The 17,318-nt window shown below is 57.3% G+C and overlaps 2 protein-coding genes across 10 annotated transcripts in view; one reads left to right on the top strand and one right to left on the bottom strand.

Annotated features, from left to right (window-relative positions):
• The window catches only part of DNM2 (dynamin 2), a 94,224-nt gene extending 80,104 nt beyond the window's left edge, over positions 1-14,120 (top strand). For 4 of the 9 annotated variants that reach the window (XM_027085152.1, XM_027085148.1, XM_027085153.1 and 1 more), the window contains 6 exons: positions 2,308-2,417; positions 5,194-5,305; positions 5,851-6,015; positions 10,195-10,427; positions 11,520-11,774; positions 12,358-13,283. In XM_027085152.1, coding sequence (XP_026940953.1) covers positions 2,308-2,417; positions 5,194-5,305; positions 5,851-6,015; positions 10,195-10,427; positions 11,520-11,774; positions 12,358-12,427 — 945 coding nt within the window. In that variant the 3' untranslated portion in view covers positions 12,428-13,283. Of the gene's footprint in view, positions 1-2,307; positions 2,418-5,193; positions 5,306-5,850; positions 6,016-10,194; positions 10,428-11,519; positions 11,775-12,357; positions 13,284-13,733 lie in introns of those variants that run through there. The other 5 variants (XM_027085154.1, XM_027085150.1, XM_027085151.1 and 2 more) reach the window with 2 other exon arrangements.
• Positions 13,870-17,318, bottom strand: TMED1 (transmembrane p24 trafficking protein 1). Its single transcript, XM_027085157.1, has 4 exons — positions 16,751-17,318; positions 15,960-16,057; positions 15,637-15,820; positions 13,870-14,885 (listed from the first exon to the last, which is right to left on the bottom strand). Exons 1-4 carry the CDS (start codon positions 16,931-16,933, stop codon positions 14,667-14,669), a joined length of 684 nt encoding a protein of 227 aa, XP_026940958.1. The 5' UTR covers positions 16,934-17,318; the 3' UTR covers positions 13,870-14,666.

Genomic DNA, 17,318 nt, shown 5'->3' with positions numbered 1-17,318 from the left:
GTGTGTGTGTGTGTGTGTGTGTGTGTGTGTGTGTGTGTGTGTGTGTGGAGAGAGAGTGTGTATGCGTGCGTGCGGGCAGCATCAGGAAGGCAGCCTCTGTGCTCTGGGCGGAATCACGCTATAAACACTTCCAGATGTGGTGTCTCACTCGGGGCCCAAAAGGACTGTGACTCAGTTACTTGGCCTTAGCCGGCCAACTGGAAGCTTCCTGCCTCATGACATGATAGGGTGGGAGCAGCAGAGGCTCTTCACAAACTTCCGGGCCGGGAACTCCTGCCCTGGCCCTTTCTAAAGCCCCCGGCCCAAATTTTTCCCTGAGAGGTTGGAGGGCCCCGGGCTCCGCATTCCCTGGCCTGCCTGTACCCTCCTCCCCTGCCCTGGCTTCCAGCATGAATGGGGTTCCCACCTCCTTGGCTCCTCTCCTTGCCCAGAACCCGGTGGACTGACTGACCCTGGAGCATAAGAGTGACAGACAGACAGACAAAAGAAAACCCCTGGCGCCTCACAAGCACCAGCTCTGGGGTGGGCATGTGCTGGGGACTTTCACAGTGTCCGTCCTCACCTTGCACCAGGAGGACGAGACTCCTACCCATCTTTGACAGCTGAGGAAACTGAGGCAGACAGGGGCAGTGACTTGCCCAAGGGCACATGGCTGGGGAGGGGCCAGGCCCAGCTGAGCTTCTCGCCTCAGTCAGGACTGAGCCCACGCACCGAGCCTGCCACTCGCTCCTGCCTCCCGTTGAGTAGTCCTGAAACTCCAAGTGGCCCTCCACCCTCTGGGAGGGCCCCTGGGCCCCTTCCCCGCCACCACTGTGGCTGCTGTTGATTTGGGGAGGAACCGCCACGTTGGGTTTTGTTCTGAGGCCTTCCGGAGGTCAGGGGTAGGATGGGTGAAAGGAAGTGAGCTGCTGTGTGAGGGGGGCAGGTCTCTCTTCTCCAGAGATGCCCAGGAGGTCAAAGACCAGGAGGGCCGTGGGGAGAACCTGGCTTCTGAAGTCCCACCGCGGCCCAGTCCACCCGCTGCGTGGCCCAGGGCGGCCCACTTCCCTCTCTGAGCGCGATGCTTCCCTGGCAGGGATGCGTGAGAGGGCTCCATGAGCTGCTGGATAAGCAGCATTTTCCATCAGCCCTTGAGAGCTGCTGTGGGTCGAGTGGGAGTCGGGGAGGGGCGGGGGGGTACCCTGATGCTGTGCTTTGGTTTCCTGGTGTAGAAAACCCAGTGAATGCACTGCCACCTCCTCCCCCCGCCCCCAGTAAAGGTTAATAGCAATGCATCTGCACAGGCCTAGGCGTATTGTAGGTGCTTAGCTAACAGGAGGTGGGCTGCGGAGTGGGACTCCCAGCTCGGAGACTCACCAGGCCCGTGCCCTTGACCAAGGGACGCGTCCTCTCTGAGCTGCTTTCCCCAGCAGCCGTCAGGACTGCCATGCCCAGCACTCGGTTGGCACTTTCTGAACAGGGCCACCCCGGCCATCAGCTCACGGGGGCCTCGCTTTCCAGCTCCCTCCCCCGCCCCCACTGCCTGCCCCTCTGTGCCTCTGTCTGTCTCTTTCTCTCGAAAATGGGATCATATTGGTAACTCACTTGCAGGCTCGTCGTGAAGTAGTCATGTTAATGGTTTCATTCACTCAGTGGTTGGAATCTGGGTAGAGTCAGAGTTGGCCAGTTTTGAGCATCCACTGTGTGTCAGCAGTAAACCAAACAGACAGGAGTCTCCACCTCCCGAGGACCCAATGAGTTGGTCTAGGTGACCCTAGGTCAGTAAGCAAGAAATGCGGGGTGGCGGGGGAGACTTCTCTGGTCCAGTGGTTGGGACTCCGTGCTCTCACTGCCGAGGACGTGGGTTTGATCCCTGGTCAGGGAACTAAGACCCCGTAAGCCGCGCAGCACAGCCAAAAAAAAAAAAAAAAAAGATACGTGGTGTGTTGTGTTACATGAGGGGAAGCGCCAAGGGGAAAAGTAGGGGGAGAGTTTGGGGTGGGGTCAGGGCAGGCCTCTCCTGGAGGGTCCCTCTGTACAAAAGAGGCAAGGAGGGCACCAGGCCGGTGTTGGCGGGGGTGGGGGTGGGGCATGCTAGGTGCAAAGGCCCTGGGGTAGGAGCCCGCTTGGGATGTTCAGAGTCACAGAGGCTAGCGTGGCTGGGGCAGGTAAGCGAGGGGGAGGGCGGTGCCAGACTAGCTCACCCGAGGAAAAGCAGCATGGGAGGCGTCAGGTGTTGGCGGTGGTCCTCCTGGTAGAGTCCAGCCCAGGGCAGCCTCAGGGCCTCAGTTAAACAGCCCAGGGTGACCCCTCCCCTTTCACCCTCAGGAGAAAGAGAAGAAGTACATGCTGCCTCTGGACAACCTCAAAATCCGCGACGTGGAGAAGGGCTTCATGTCCAACAAGCACGTCTTCGCCATCTTCAACACGGAGCAGAGGTGAGTGCCCCCGACCCCGACCCCCATCCCCCAAGGTCCCAGGGAGACCAATGGCCCTCGTTCAATCATTCTTCAGTGTCCACCGAGCACTTGCTGTGAACAGTCCCTACCCTGGGGTCTCACATTCCAGAAAGGGTGTCAGTCAAGAAACAGAAAAGTGCTTCTGTGGGGTGGTCAGCGGGGTGGGGAGGCTGAAACAATGCAAGAGCCGTGGAGGGTTCTGAGCAGAGGAGGGATGGGACCTGGCTCTGGTGCTCACCGGCGCCCCCTGGTGGCCACCAGGGGAACAGGCTGAGGAGGCGAGCGTGGGAGACGAGGGAGGAGACGCCTGCACTGGCCCAGGTGGGAGATGGTGGGGCTGGACCCAAGTGGGGCTGAGGACATAGAGGAGGAAGGGGTGGATTCCAGTAGAGCGACTGAACTCCTGGCGGGTGTGGGTATGAGAGCAAGAAAGGTGTTGCTCAGGGACTGAGCTGCCATTGGCTGACATGGGGAAGGCAGAGGCAGAGTAGGCTCGGGGCCATTCGGAGGCTGGGTTGGGGTGATGCTGAGGGAGAGGGGCCTGTGAGACACCACGTGGCGCACAGGGGAGCCAGCTGGGTAAGTATGAGAGACTGGTGTTCAGGAGTGCGCTCCGGGCAGGAACGTGAATTTGGGGAGTTGTTGTTGTGTGGAGGTGTTTCAAGTCTAATGGGATGAGATTCCCTGGGCCAGTATAACAGAGAAGAGAAGGGCCCAGGAGGCTCTCAGTAAACCCACGCCAAGGGGCGTTGGTGGGAGACTTTAGCAAAAGCAAAGATACTTCTCTCAGCTCAGGAAGAGACCCAGTTGGCAGGAGGTCTGAGAGCAGGAGGAAGGGCTGAGCACGGACCCAGCAGGGCCCCTGCCCAGACTCACACCCTCATCCAGGGAACCCCCAAGTCAGGGGTCAGCTGTCAGCCAGGGCCTGGTGGTTCTTCATGACTGGCCAGCAGGCAGTGACATCCTCCCTCTTGGCCCCAGGACCACCTTCCCCACTGCCCATCCACACGCACCAGATCCAGCTGAGCCACCTGTTTTGTGCAAGAATCGTTCTATCCTGCTTTGCTCTGGGCTGGCCTAAAACTCTTGAGACCCACTTTGACCATCAGCTGGCTCCAAAAACCTTTATAACGCTTTTAGGCTCATCTCTCCCTACCCCCCACCTCCCCTGCCTAAGAAACCCTAGGGTGTGTGGGAGACCCTGGGTTCTGCGATGGGACAGGCCTGCTGGGAAGCTCTTCCTGGCTGTGTAACGCCAGACAGCCATCCCACCTCCCTGGCCCTGTGATCCCCTGTGCAGCGGGCGGTGGCGGGGGGGGCGGTGAAGATATTACCTAATGTATCATTTAGTGGTGAGTTCGGGAAACCCAGATTGATAGTAGCAGAAACAAGATAGAAGTTGGGGTTTTTTATGTAAATCAAGTCCAGACTTTACCATCTGGTGCAGGTTGGACAACCCCACAGGCATCCAGGCCCAGGCCCTCCTTCTTATTTCTCAGCTCTCCTCCTCTTTGTCCAAGATGGCTGCTCAAACTCCAGCCATCATGATGATGTTCCAGGCAGCAGGAAGGAGGAGGAGCAACAAAGACATGCTCCCTTTCCCTGCTCTCAGCTCCTTCCAGAAGTCTCAGGGCAGCCACTCACTGACTGCTGGTTGGCCTGAGCACTGTTGTGAGGCCATCCGTGCCTAACCTCAGACCCAGATCTCACTCGAAGACTTTGGGACAGCTTGGCCGTCTCAGTCACACCTGCCCTGTGGGACAGGATGGCATGCGTGTAGCATGGATCCTGGCCTATATATGGAGAACACTGCCCATAAACACTGGTTAGTGTCTGTCCGTTGTTCCCCCAGCCTTTTGGCTCTGCACCTTCCGCTCACAGACCCACATTTGCCCAGCAGTTCACAAGCCTTTGCTGGGAGTTTCAGTCCTGCCCTGGCCAGTTCCACCTCCCTCCCAGGAATCGGGGCACATGCTGGACCTTTACTGCCCAAGGCAGCAGCCACTGGCCACATGTGACTGTTTATTTATTTTTATTAATTTTTATTGGAGTTTAGTTGTTTTACAATGTTGTGTTAGTTTCTGCTCTACAGCAGAGTGAATCAGCTATACGTATACATATATTCCCTCTTTTTTGGATTTCCACATGTGACTATTTAAATGTAAATTGATGGAAATAAAATAAAAATTTACATTCACTTTCTCGGCCAGGCCACGCTGGCCCCATTCCTGACGCTCAGAAGGAAGCCACCTGTGGCTCGTGGCTGCTGCGTCAGGCCAGAACGTTCTTTTGGATGATGCGGCTGTAGCTTCTCTAGAATCACCTTGACGGGAGCTCCCCAACTGGCGGAGGGTGTCGTGGGTCACTGCCCACTTCTGGAGGGGTCGTTGGCAGCCTTTGGCTCCCCCAGGAGAGCATAAAGGAGGGGATGGGCAGTTCCCAGGGGAAGGAGAGGAGTAGCTGAGCCCACAAACAAAACACTGCAGATGCCGCTAGATGCAGACTCTTGCTGAGCACACGCCCTGCTCTCGGCACGGTTTTGGGTGTTACAGGCACGAATTCACGGTACCTCCATCAGCCCAATGGGGTGCAGGGGCTGCTGCCATCCTGGGGCCTCTGGTCATGAGTGCCCCCGGTCAGGGATGAATCCTGGTCAGTCAGGCCAACCCCAGGGCCTGAGCTCCAGCTCACTGCACCCACCGGGCCCACGGGCAGGGTCAAGCATGCGCCTTTCCCTCCCTCCCTCTCACCGCAGGAACGTCTACAAGGACCTGCGGCAGATTGAGCTGGCCTGTGACTCCCAGGAGGACGTGGACAGCTGGAAGGCCTCATTCCTCCGAGCCGGGGTCTACCCTGAGAAGGACCAGGTGAGGAACGCCCTGCCCGGCCGGCACACCTTGGGCTGAGCTGACCCCACCTGGGAGAAGGGCGGCCAGCATCTCACGGGATGGGTCATTTCAGGCTGTGTTTGCCAGCACTCTCTGAGGGCATGTAGCCCATACCCTCTTGAGCAGACAAAGCAGAAAGGGCTGGTGAGGGTTCTGTCATCAGCGCCCAGAAGGTTCTCCAGCTAAAGTCAAGGACAGGGACACACGTGGACCAGGATCCTGTCTGCTTTGTTCTCTCTCCTTTTTTCCTGTCCTTGAGGCGGAGTGAACATGGCCCCCAAATTAACATGTTCCAATCCCCAGGTGAGAGGCACTAGCCCATCTTTGGACTGTGGTCACCCCCAGGTCCGGGCAGCTCAGCCCAGGGGCAGGAAGGGCCACGTGGTGCCAACGCGGCCATGAGGGGCCAGCCCCAGAGGGTCAGCTGCGGGTGGGGTAGGGCAAGCAATCCCCAGAGGAGGGGGGCTCCCCACGCTGGACTCAGGCTGCAGTCACCCCTCATGGCCTCCCCTCCCCGCTTGCAGGCAGAAAATGAGGACGGAGCCCAGGAGAACACCTTCTCCATGGACCCGCAGCTGGAGCGGCAGGTGGAGACCATTCGCAACCTGGTGGACTCCTATGTGGCCATCATCAACAAGTCCATCCGTGACCTCATGCCAAAGACCATCATGCACCTCATGATCAACAATGTGAGTGCCTGCCCCTCCGGGTCCCCCTTCCCCCAAGACGGGGCGGCCACAGCCAGATTTGGGATGAACACAGTCAGTATAAAATCAGAAATGAGAGTGAGGGCTTCCCTGGTGGCGCAGTGGTTGAGAGTCCGCCTGCCGATGCAGGGGACACGGGTTCGTGCCCCGGTCCGGGAAGATCCCACGTGCCGCGGAGCGGCTGGGCCCGTGAGCCATGGCCGCTGAGCCTGCGCGTCCAGAGCCTGTGGTCTGCAACGGGAGAGGCCACAAAAGTGAGAGGTCCACATACCACAAAAAAAAAAGAAATGAGAGTGAGTCTCACCACCTTTTAAACATCACAGTCAGGATCCTCAGCCTCTCTTGGGAAATGAGAAGGTACAGACACACGGGGCTCACACCCCCGTTTAATCGGGTCATTGAAGCTATCACCACGCTTGTGCATTTGCTCTAAAGTTTTCCAGCCTTACAGTAACCCTGGGAGAGGGCCTGCTATCATCCCCATTTTATAGACAGGAAAACAGAGGCCCAGAGAGGTCAAGAAGCCTGACCCAAGTCACTCAGAAGAGTGAGGGGTGGGATTCAAACCCAGGCTGAGTCTGTCCCCAGCTGTGGCCTCCTGGTGGCCTGCAGCCCGGCCTGCCTTCACCCCAGGGCGTTACCTGCTACCTCCGGGGCTCCTGAACCTCTCAGGGTATCAGGCTTCTCTTCGGTGAAATGCAGCTGTACTGATGTCTCCTGCTCCAGGCTGCTGGGAGGATTCAGGCCTTGGGCTCAGCACTAGGCACTCAGAAAGCTATGTAACCCAGGTTCAGTTTATGTTGTGACTATAAGACCTCTAAATACGACAGAGTCTAAAGCAAAAATCCCGTGTCCCTTCCCTTTCACTCCGTTCTTCCCAGTCTCTTCTTCAGTGGTGGTCAGTGTTAAGTTTCATGGGTGTCCTAGTACCTTGTTCACGTATAGATGGGATTTGCTGCAGCTATGAACTTTTAAATTCATGTATGCTTTGACCCAGCAGTTCTCCTTGCAGGGATTTCTCCCACAGAGACATTTGCCAACATGCAAATTGAGCACGTACATGGTTATTCTTTTCAGCGTGTTTTATAGTGGCCAAAGATAAGAAGTCTCTATCCATTTCTTAGAATCCATTAAATAAATATCCAATCTATTGCAAAAAATACCAAAACACAAAAGGATGAGAACTATCTCCAGGTCTGTAATAACTTTATTAAAACAGAAAAGGTATAGAGCATAACAGAAGGATCAGAAAGGCTCCATTTGTGTAAAAACGGAAGGGAAATTATCTATTTGTCTATCTATAATATGCCTAGAAATCTGGAAGTTTGTACAAGAGCCTAGTGACCAGTTGCTCCCTAGAGGGAGAACTCAGGGGGCCTAAGGAGGCCAGAGTGGACAGAGGAGTTTTCACTGTATCTTTAGGTTATATTTTATTTTCTCTTTTACTCATTTTTCAGAATTTAAATGTTTCACTAGCTAGTGCATTTACGTGGTTCGCAAATGAAAAACTATCCAGCACTGTCATCTTTGTATGTGTTGAAAGTTCGAGAAAATTCATCCATCCATATATGTATTTTTTTCATGTTCTTTTCCATTATAGTTTATTATAGGATATTTAATATAGTTCCCTGCAGTATACAGTAGAACATTGTTGTTTATTTTATATATAGTAGTTTGTGTCTGCTAATCCCAAACTCCTAATTTATCCATCCCTCCACCCTTTCCCCTTTGGTAACCGTAAGTTTGTTTTCCGTGTCTATGAGTCTGTTTCTGTCTTATAAATGAATTCATTTGTATCACATTTTATTGTTTTTTGTTTTTTGTTTTTTTTTGTGGTACATGGGCCTCTCACTGTTGTGGCCTCTCCCGTTGCGGAGCACAGGCTCCGGACGCGCAGGCTCAGCGGCCATGGCTCACGGGCCCAGCCGCCCCGCGGCATGTGGGATCTTCCCGGACCGGGGCACGAACCCGTGTCCCCTGCATCGGCAGGAGGACTCTCAACCACTGCGCCACCAGGGAAGCCCAGTATCATATTTTAGATTCCACATATAAGTGATATCATATCCATTCTTCTTTATGGCTGAGTAGTATTCCATTGTATATATGTACCACATTTTCTTTATCCATTCATCTCTCGATGGGCACTTGGGTTCCTTCCATGTCTTGGCTATTGTAAATAGTGCTGCTGTGAACATAGGGGTGCATGTATCTTTTCCAGTTATAGTTTTGTCTGGGCATATGCCCAGGAGTGGGATTGCTGGGTCATATGGTAATTCCATTTTTAGTTTTTTAAGGAACTTCCATACTGTTTTCCATAGTGGCTGCACCAATTTACATTCCCACCCACAGTGTAGGAGGGTTCTTTTTCTCCACACTCTCTCCAGCATTTATTATTTGTAGACGTTTTGATGATGGCCATTCTGACTGGTGTGAGGTATACTTCATTGTAGTCTTAATTTGCACTTCTCTTATAATTAGCGATCAACATCCATTTTTTTTAATTAATTAATTTAATTTATTTATTTTTGGCTGCGTTGGGTCTTTGTTGCTGCGTGTGGGCTTTCTCTAGTTGCAGCGAATGGGGGCTGCTCTTCGTTGCAGTGCACATGCTTCTCATTGCGGTGGCTTCTCTTGTTGCGGAGCCCAGGCTCCAGGCACACGGGCTTCAGTAGTTGTGGCTCGCAGGCTCTAGAACGCAGGCTCAGTAGTCGTGGCACACAGGCTTAGTTGCTCCGCGGCATGTGGGATATTCCTGACAAGGGCTTGAACCCATGTGCCCTGCATTGGCAGGCAGATTCTTAGCCACTGCGCCACCAGGGAAGTCCCCGACATCCATTCTTAAAAGGACAATTGTAGAAGGAGACTTCTCTTATGAGATCTCATACATCCATTGAATTGATATTTCAGTCTCAAAACCACTCTTGCCCTTAATGGGGAAGCTCTGGAAGCATCCCCTCCAAAATCAAGAACAAGTTGGCTATTTCCACTTTTATTTAATCTTCTTGTAGGGTGACTAGGCAATGAAGTTAGACAAGAAAAATTATTTATTTATTTATTTATTTATTTATTTACTTATGGCTGTGTTGGGTCTTGGTTACAGTGCATGGGCTTCTCATTGCAGTGGCTTCTCTTTGTTGCAGAGCACGGGCTCTAGGCGTGCAGGCTTCGTTAGTTGTGGCACGCGGTCTCAATAGTTGTGGCTCGCAGACTCTAGAGCGCAGGCTCAGTAATTGTGGTGCAGGAGCCCAGCTGCTCTGCGGCATGTGGGATCTTCCCGGACCAGGGATCAAACCCATGTCCCCTGCATTGGCAGGCGGATTCTTAACCACTGCGCCACCAGGGAAGTCCCAAGAAAAATAATTTAAAGCTGTGAACGTCAAAAAGAATAGGAAAAACTGTTTGTATGTAAACATGAACATGTATACTTAGAAACCCCAAGAAAAGTGACTGAGGGATTTCCCTGGTGGCACAGTGGATAAGAATCCGCCTGCCAATGCAGGGGACGTTGGTTCGAGCCTTGGTCCGGGAAGATCCCACATGCTCTGGAGCAACTAAGCCCGTGCATCACAACTTCTGAGCCTGATCTCTAGAGCCCGCGAGCCACAACTACTAGAGCCCGTGCTCCATTAGAGAAGCCACCGCAATGAGAAGCCCACGCACCTCAACAAAGCGTAGCCCCTGCTCGCCACAACTAGGGAAAAGCCCACACACAGTGACGAAGACCCAATGCAGCCAAAAAAAAAAGATATAACGGGAGAAAAGATAGCAATAAAAGAGATAAGATTCAGGAATTCCCTGGCATTCTAGTGGTTAGGACTCCGCATTTTCACTGCCAAGGACCTGGGTTCAATACCTGGTCCAGGGACCAAGATCCCACAAGCCATGTGGAAGGAAAAAAAGAAAAAAGATAAGATTTTAGGAATAAGTTTCACAAGAATCTGATGAAATGGGTTGGAAGAACACTTGCAAGCACCCCTGAGGGACTCGGGAGACAACTGAGTGGAGAGCTCACCTCCTTGTAAGTATCTCCCACGTTCTGCAGTCAGGTGAAAGACGAAGCCCCGCCCAGCATGCTGGGTGCTCTTCTGGCCCTTCGCAAGGCTGGATGAGCTCTTGGCTGGTGTGGTGGGAAGCCCTGACCTCTCCAACCCTTGTCCTCAGACGAAGGCCTTCATCCACCATGAGCTGCTGGCGTACCTGTACTCATCGGCGGACCAGAGCAGCCTCATGGAGGAGTCGGCTGACCAGGCCCAGCGGCGGGACGACATGCTGCGCATGTACCACGCGCTCAAGGAGGCGCTCAGCATCATCGGGGACATCAGCACCAGCACAGTGTCCACACCCGTGCCCCCGCCCGTTGATGACACCTGGCTCCAGAGCACCAGCAGCCACAGGTCTGCGAGGCCTGGTCGCCTGCAGGCTGCAGAGGCTGCTGCCTGCGGGATCCCAGCTCCACCCCCTGCCACGCCCCCATGTGTCCATCAGGGCACAACCCATGGGTGGGCGGGGTGCAGGGGCCCCGACCACGGATGGCTCAGCACCCAGGGCTAGCCAGTGTGGGACTGCCTCCCCGCCTAGGCCTGAAGGGACTGGAGACAGAGGGTTAAAGGCCTGCCTGTCTCCTGGTGCCTTCCATTGGTTAAGCCCCAAACAGAAGCCAGAGAGGGCAAGGGGCCTGGGCAACCCCGGCCATACGGGTGAGCCTCCTGGGGCATAGAGCATAGCTGAGAATGGCAGGCGGGGGGGAACTGGAGGGACACGTGGAGGGTGTAACCAGCAACCCCTGCCCTGTCCACCCTGGAGCTGAGATGGAAATAAGGCCCTGGCATGGGCAAGTCAGAGCATTGGGCAGGGACATCTAACCAGTGACAGGACAGATAGTGGGAGGAGAGAGGATTGGTCAGGGAAATCTCAGAAGGTGCCAGCCCTACTGAGCCCTTGGGGAGCCTTGGAGTTCCTCGGGGAGAGGGCACAGCAACCAGCCTGAGGGGCATCAAGTGCTTGGCCCCAGAGGGGAGCCTTGGGCGGGGTCGGGGGGGGGCACCTGGGACAGAGGCCTTTGGGCCCTGCAGCCTCTGGAGGCATTTGGACCTGATCTGAAGGGCAGGGCTGGGCTCTGAAAGGATCTTTGGCTATAGAGGGGGGATTAGAGGAGCGGGGGAGGCCCGAGTGGGGCCAGTGAGAGGGGAATGCCCACGGGAACGAGGCCAGAGGGAAGCAGGAGCCCTTCGCAGCTGAGGACAGGTGCTGCGCCCTGGCTCAGGTCTTGGGGCTGGACGGAGGGGCCCAGTGTATCTGCGCTGCCCCACGCCCAGGACCGGGCAGTCACCTGCATCTGGCTGGGTGGTAGCTGGTGCCAGCCCATGTTACAGAGGAGGCCACCGTGGCCAGCACCCCACGCCCCGCCTCGGGCTTCCACGGCCACACGAATGCGGCCAGTGCTGCCACCCCCCATCTTCAGCTCACACCCTCTCCTTCCTCCACAGCCCCACTCCGCAGCGCCGGCCTGTGTCCAGCATGCACCCCCCAGGCCGGCCCCCAGCAGTGAGGGGCCCCACCCCGGGGCCCCCCCTGATTCCTGTGCCGGTGGGGGCAGCAGCCTCCTTCTCAGCGCCCCCCATCCCATCCCGGCCCGGACCCCACCCCAGCGTGTTTGCCAACAATGACCCCTTCTCAGCCCCGCCTCAGATCCCATCTCGGCCAGCTCGGATTCCACCCGGCATCCCCCCTGGAGTGCCCAGGTAAGGCTGGACCCCCTCGCTGCCTGCCACCTAGAGCCACCAGCCTGTGCCCTGCAGGGAGCGGAGGAGTCACTGGCATCCCCATTGGGCTGGTGGGGAAACTGAGACTCAGAGAGGCCAAATTCACGGAGTGGTGGAGTCAGGGTGACTCCCAGGCTCTCGGGCCTGTCCTCTTTGTGAGCAAATGGGCCCACCACGTAGCTTGGGTCCCCTCCCACGGGGCCCCTTCCGGTTTTCACCTGTCCCCTTTCTGAGGATACGCACGTCAGTCACTGCCCGCCCCAGCCCTGCCTCTCCCCACCCTGCAGGCCAGGGTCTTTCCTCCCTACTTCTCCTGTGAGTAACCTGAGGTCCAGGGCGGGCGGGGGACTTGCCCAGGGTCACAGAGCAAGGGAGTAACGGCGGGGGTACTGATGTCCAGGCTTGGCACACTCCCTTCCAGCACCCGAGCAGCCTTTAGAGGAGCAGCCGGCTTCGGGCAGCAGCCTGGGGCAGCGGTGGTGGGGCCTGGGTCCTCCTCCGTGCCCTGCTTCCGGCCTCACTGCCCTCTCCCCTTCCCCGTCTATCTCTATTCTCTTTGCAGCAGAAGACCCCCTGCTGCGCCCAGCCGGCCTACCATTATCCGCCCAGCCGAGCCATCCCTGCTCGACTAGGCTGCGGGCAGCATGTTCTCGGGGGTCCTCGAGCAGGACCCTCGGTGCAGGAGCTTCGGTGGTCCGGGCCCATCCACCGCCACCCCTGGCCTTCCAGTCCCCACGCGGGACCAGGCTCCCTGCAGGCAGCCCCTGACTCTTCCCTAACCCTGGCCCCAGTCAGGGGCTGGCCTGGCCCCCATCCCCAGCTGGACACAGCACTGAATGGAGGGGCCCTGGAGCCCCAGGATGAGGGGAGCCGGGGTGTTGCACTTTGGGGGATGGGGTCTCAGGTAGCAGAGGAGGCAGCTGCGTCCTGAGTGCCATCTTGAATGAGGGGTCCAGGCTGGGGTGGCGGTGCTCACCCAGGGGCTTCTCTGGCCAGGAAAGCCTGAGTAGGCCAGGCTTTCTAGAAACGGCACCGAGGGTGTCCATACCCCCAGTCCTTGCTGGGGCACAAGGAGTGTGTCTGCTTCTCAGCAGTGGGAGCTCCCGGCGGCGAGCCAGGCCCAGTGGGCCCAGCGCTACCCGCCCGCCCAAGTTGTACATATTCCTTCCTTGGCCGTATTAACTGCACGGCCCAGCCTCGGCTGCCAGAGGTGCCTTTCCCAGGTCCGGAACACTCGGCCCGGCCAACCTCGCTCTCTCCTCCCTGGGCCATCTCCTCCTCCTGGGTCCCTGGGGCAGCCTGGGCTCAGGGCTGAGTGGGTGGGGAAGCTTCGGGGGCCTCTGGGCTCCCACTCAGGCCTCCCCCACGGGTCGGGCCCAGGTGGCCTCTCTGTGAGCAGACCTTCTCGCTCGCTCGGTTTGACCACTGTAAGTGCCTGCACTCTGTATCCTATTAATAAACTAAAATAAAGGGAAGACGCTTCTGGTGGCTGCTGTGTGGGCCTTTTGTGTTGACCTTCAGGCTGAGGACGGGGGCTGCTGGCCTTCCCCCTTCCCCCTGCACCCCAAACGGCACTGCTCTTGGGGAGAGGGTTCACTTCTGGAGGGGAGAGCTTTTACTTTCCTTAACACTTCAGGAGTAGGAGCAGACATTCACACAGCCACACACACAGGCCTGGCTGTCCCCCCACCTGCACCCCAGACGGCACTGGTTACAGAGGCCAGGACGGGGGCCTGCGGCAGGCGTTGCAGTTACTGAGGGGAGAGGGCCTCCTGGCCCTGCGCCCCAGACAGTGCCGCAGTCAGGCCCCCTCCCCACCCGCAGTCTCCTGAGGACTTTCTCCAGAGGCCCCCTTCGCCCTCTTCGGGGCACAGGCCTTCCAGCCCAGCCGGGGACACAGTTAAGCTTTGCTTTTTCTGATTTTTCTCTTGTGCCCAGGCGACCACCTCCATCGGCTCCTGCCCGACCTTCCTTCTGAGCTTCGTGGGAGACCCCTCCCGCCTGCCTGGCTGCCCCCTTGGGGGCAGGTCTGTCCCGGCTGGTGTCCCTGAGCCCCAATCACCAGGCTCTGTGATTTTTCTGACCATAATTTATTGACTCTGGTGCCCAGGCCAGACTGCCCTTTGTTCCATGAGGCTCCTGTGCAGGCTTTGGCCGAGGCCACCCCTCAGCCCTGTCTGGGGCCCCTGCGGGGACAGCGGGAGGGGCGGGTGGTCTTGGAGGCCCCGCTCCTGGAGTTCTGTTACCGGACCTCACACCCAGCCTGCCCCCAGCTGGGCCGAGGGGCCGGGCCCCTTCCTGTCAATAAAGTGACTGTTCTCGCAAGAACACTGCGGCCACGTCTCCTTCCCGGCCCCTAGCACGAGCAGGCCACCCCCAGCAGTAGCACAGCCCTCAGGCGGAGCCACAAGGAGAAGGGAGGCATGGCATCCCACAGCAAGCCCCTTCCTACCGGGACCTGGCTTGGAGGGCCAGTGGGGAGGGAAGGGGGAGTTTGCTTCCTGGGCCCCGTCCGTACCGCGTAGGGCTGGCGCAGGCTGGAAGGCTCCGGCTAAGGCACGTTTTACAGTAGGGGACAGAGGCAGGGCCAGAAAACGCAAGGGTTGCATTCGAACGCTGCAGTGCCCCCCCATGCACAATTTCCGGGTGCTAAGCCACCCCTCCTGGAGCGTCCATGTCTGCAAGCCAGCTGGTATTCCCTACCCAGCCCCTGAAGGGAGGAGATGCAGGGGGACCCACACCTCAGGCCCGAACTGCACAACCTCCCCTCCCATAGAAAACTAAGCTGGGGAAGGGACCCCACCCCCGACCAAGTCTCACACGCATGCGCCTTGCTGCTCTTCCTTTCGCCTGTTCTTCCATGGCAGTGGGCTACGTAGGCACGGGCCGCTTGTCTTGAAAGAAGCGCTTGAGCGTGCAGACTTGCAGCACAGCCACGAGCAGCAACACAGCCACGTTCACAGCAGACCAGAAGTTGACCCGCTCCAGGTTGCCCTCTTGCAGGTTGCGGTCACGTGCCTCAAAGGCCCGCAGCAGAGTCAGCATTTGGATGCTGCGCTCAAGCCGGATCCTCATGGTCTCGATGGACTCCTGTGGCACAGAAGGAGAAGGAGGTCAAGGTTTTGTCCTGCAGAACGGGGTGAGAGTTCATGTTTGGGGGGAGAGGGAGAGGCAGCTGAGAGCACAGACTCAGTGGCCAGGCTGCCTGAGTCTAAATCCCTCTGCCACCCAATGGCTGTGTGACCATAAGCAAGTAAATAACCTCTCTGGGCCTCAGTTTCCTCCTCAGAATTAAACCTCAGAGTTGCCATGAGAATTGAAGGCCTAATTTTGTTTTTGGCCGTACCGCATGGCTTGCGGGACCTCGGTTCCCCAACCAGGGATCAAACCCCGGCTCCTGGCAGTGGAAGCTTGGAGTCCTAACCACTGGACTGCCAGGGAAATTCCTGAGTGCCTAATTAAGTATAAAGAACATATTAGTGGTTAATAAATAGCAGTAGGTGAAGCCAGACTGCTTGGGTTCAGATATTGGCTCTGTCAGTTGCTGGCTGTGTGGCCTTAGAAGAGTTACTTAGCCCTCTTGTGCATCAGTTTCCCCAACTGTAAAATGGGGGATAATTAGAGCACACTCCCTACATATAAGGTGGTTATGGAGAGTTAATAAGTTATTTAAGCCCTTAGAACAAGGTTTACACCTAGAAGTGTTCTACTGTTACTAGGTTGGGGGCACCAGTATGTAGGAAAGGCAGGGTCAGGCCAAGGCGGACCCCAGTCAAGGTGAGAGGGTAGGGTCCAATGCCAGAGATCTGGGAGGAGTGGCCCCAGCTTGGCCTGGGCGCACCTTGATGTCCTCCATCTTGACATCCAGCATCTCCTCGGGCTCCACAGCCTCTGCCCAACCCTCCACCTCCTCATCATCCTGCAGGCTGTCAAAGATGAGTTCAAAGAACACCAGCTTCTCTGAGATGGTGCTGAAGGAGTTGTCAAAGCACAGCTTGTAATCCCCGGCCTCCGTGGGCTCCACCCTGGGCAGACAGACACACAGACATGACCCTGAGTGGCCGGCCAGCCAGACTTTTCAAGGCAGGCAGGGTGGTAACCCGAGGCCGCTGGTGAGGGGCAGGGCTGTAACTGAACCTGGGCAGCCAGCAGGACTTAACTCACGTGTGCACACCGTCTGCCTTGCGGGACTCACTGACCAGCAGCACTCCCTGAGGGCTCTCCAGAGTGAAATCCACGTCCAGCCCAGCACCTCCGATCACCTGGGGGGCAGGTAAGAGCGGGTGGAGGGCTAGGGGTAGGCCAAGGGCACCTGCCAGAGAAGGCCAGGGCTCGGCCGACCCGCACAGACCCGTACCGACCACCACCAGGGGCCTACCTGAGCTCCGACACCTACACCTGCAAGCCAGTCCCGCCCCTCTCCCGTGCCTCTGGCCGCGCCCCTTGCCTTGGCTCCGCCCCCATTGATTTGATGGCCTCAGGACCGGCTCTTTTATCTGGTCACACCCCCCCTAGAGACCACGTCCCGGCTTGGCCACACCCCAAATGAGATGACGGAGCCCAGCCTTCTTCTCTTAGCCCAACCCCCGAGAAATTCTCAGGTTGGCCACGCCCTTTCTTGTACAGCATTCTGGTCTCGCCTTGCAACTCCCGCAATCGACCAAACCCTTTTGGCCACGCCCACCCTTGAGGGTCCTGCCTTCTGAAGGGCTCCCTCGTTCTCCCGATGGCCCCTCCTCCCCGCTGCCCCACTCTAGCCCCGCCTTCTTCCATTCCCATCTCTTCCGCTCCCACGCGCTGTCCCCGCCCCCTCCGCTTAGCTCTCCCTGGCTCCGCCCCCGCGCTCCTACGCACGGGCTCCTCCTCCTTCCCTCTTCAATGCATGCATTGCTTGGTCTGTATGGCCACGCCCTCTCTCCCTGGCTCCGCTCGCTCTGCGGCCCGGGACACTCTACCTGGTACTCAGTCTCAAGGCTTGCATTGGCCGGCGCGGACTGATAGAAACATTGCTTCCGCCCCGCAGGCAGTAGGAACGTGAACTCGCCGTCCTGGATCGGCGGGGGCCCTGCCCCTCCCACCCCCACTGGCGGCAATAGTAGCCACAGGGCCAAGGCTAAGGCCGCGCCGGCCGCCATCATCCGGGTCACCCTCTGGTCTGCTAATAGGTCGCGGTTCCTTTAAAGAGTTAGCCCTGCCCCCTCTGCTACTCGGCGGGACTCATTGGCAGCCGCTTCTGCCCGTTGTCCGAAGCCCGCGGAGCCAGGAGTGAAGGACCCCCTGAGAGCATAGCTGCCCGAATGAATGACTGATGCGCCTGAAAACACTCGACTTTTTACAGACGTTTTCTTTGCAAAGTCTCCACTTCTAGTCTCAAATGCTGGTGGGGGGGGCAAAAGTACAAAAATAAGACACGATGGTACATTCTTCTCAGGCAAAAGTTAAGACAACTGTAGTGGAGGTGGCCGGGTCTTTCCTGCGGTTTTCCCAGAGTACCCCGCGCGCGACGAGGATTGTGCGATCCAG

The sequence above is a fragment of the Aethalodelphis obliquidens genome, unplaced genomic scaffold (assembly GCF_003676395.1).
Source record: "Aethalodelphis obliquidens isolate GAN/ISIS:26980383/991018 unplaced genomic scaffold, ASM367639v1 scaffold53, whole genome shotgun sequence".
Classification (NCBI taxonomy): domain Eukaryota; kingdom Metazoa; phylum Chordata; class Mammalia; order Artiodactyla; family Delphinidae; genus Aethalodelphis; species Aethalodelphis obliquidens.
This window is presented reverse-complemented; position numbering and strand designations above follow the sequence as displayed.

Excerpts from the sequence above, each read along its gene's own strand:
- TMED1 (XM_027085157.1), bottom strand. The coding sequence starts at position 16,933 with ATGATGGCGGCCGGCGCGGCCTTAGCCTTGGCCCTGTGGCTACTATTG. Across the intron at positions 15,821-15,959 it reads AAGGCAGACGGTGTGCACAC|GGTGGAGCCCACGGAGGCCG; the intron begins GTGAGTTAAGTC and ends CTGTCTGCCCAG. Across the intron at positions 14,886-15,636 it reads TCAAGATGGAGGACATCAAG|GAGTCCATCGAGACCATGAG; the intron begins GTGCGCCCAGGC and ends TCTGTGCCACAG.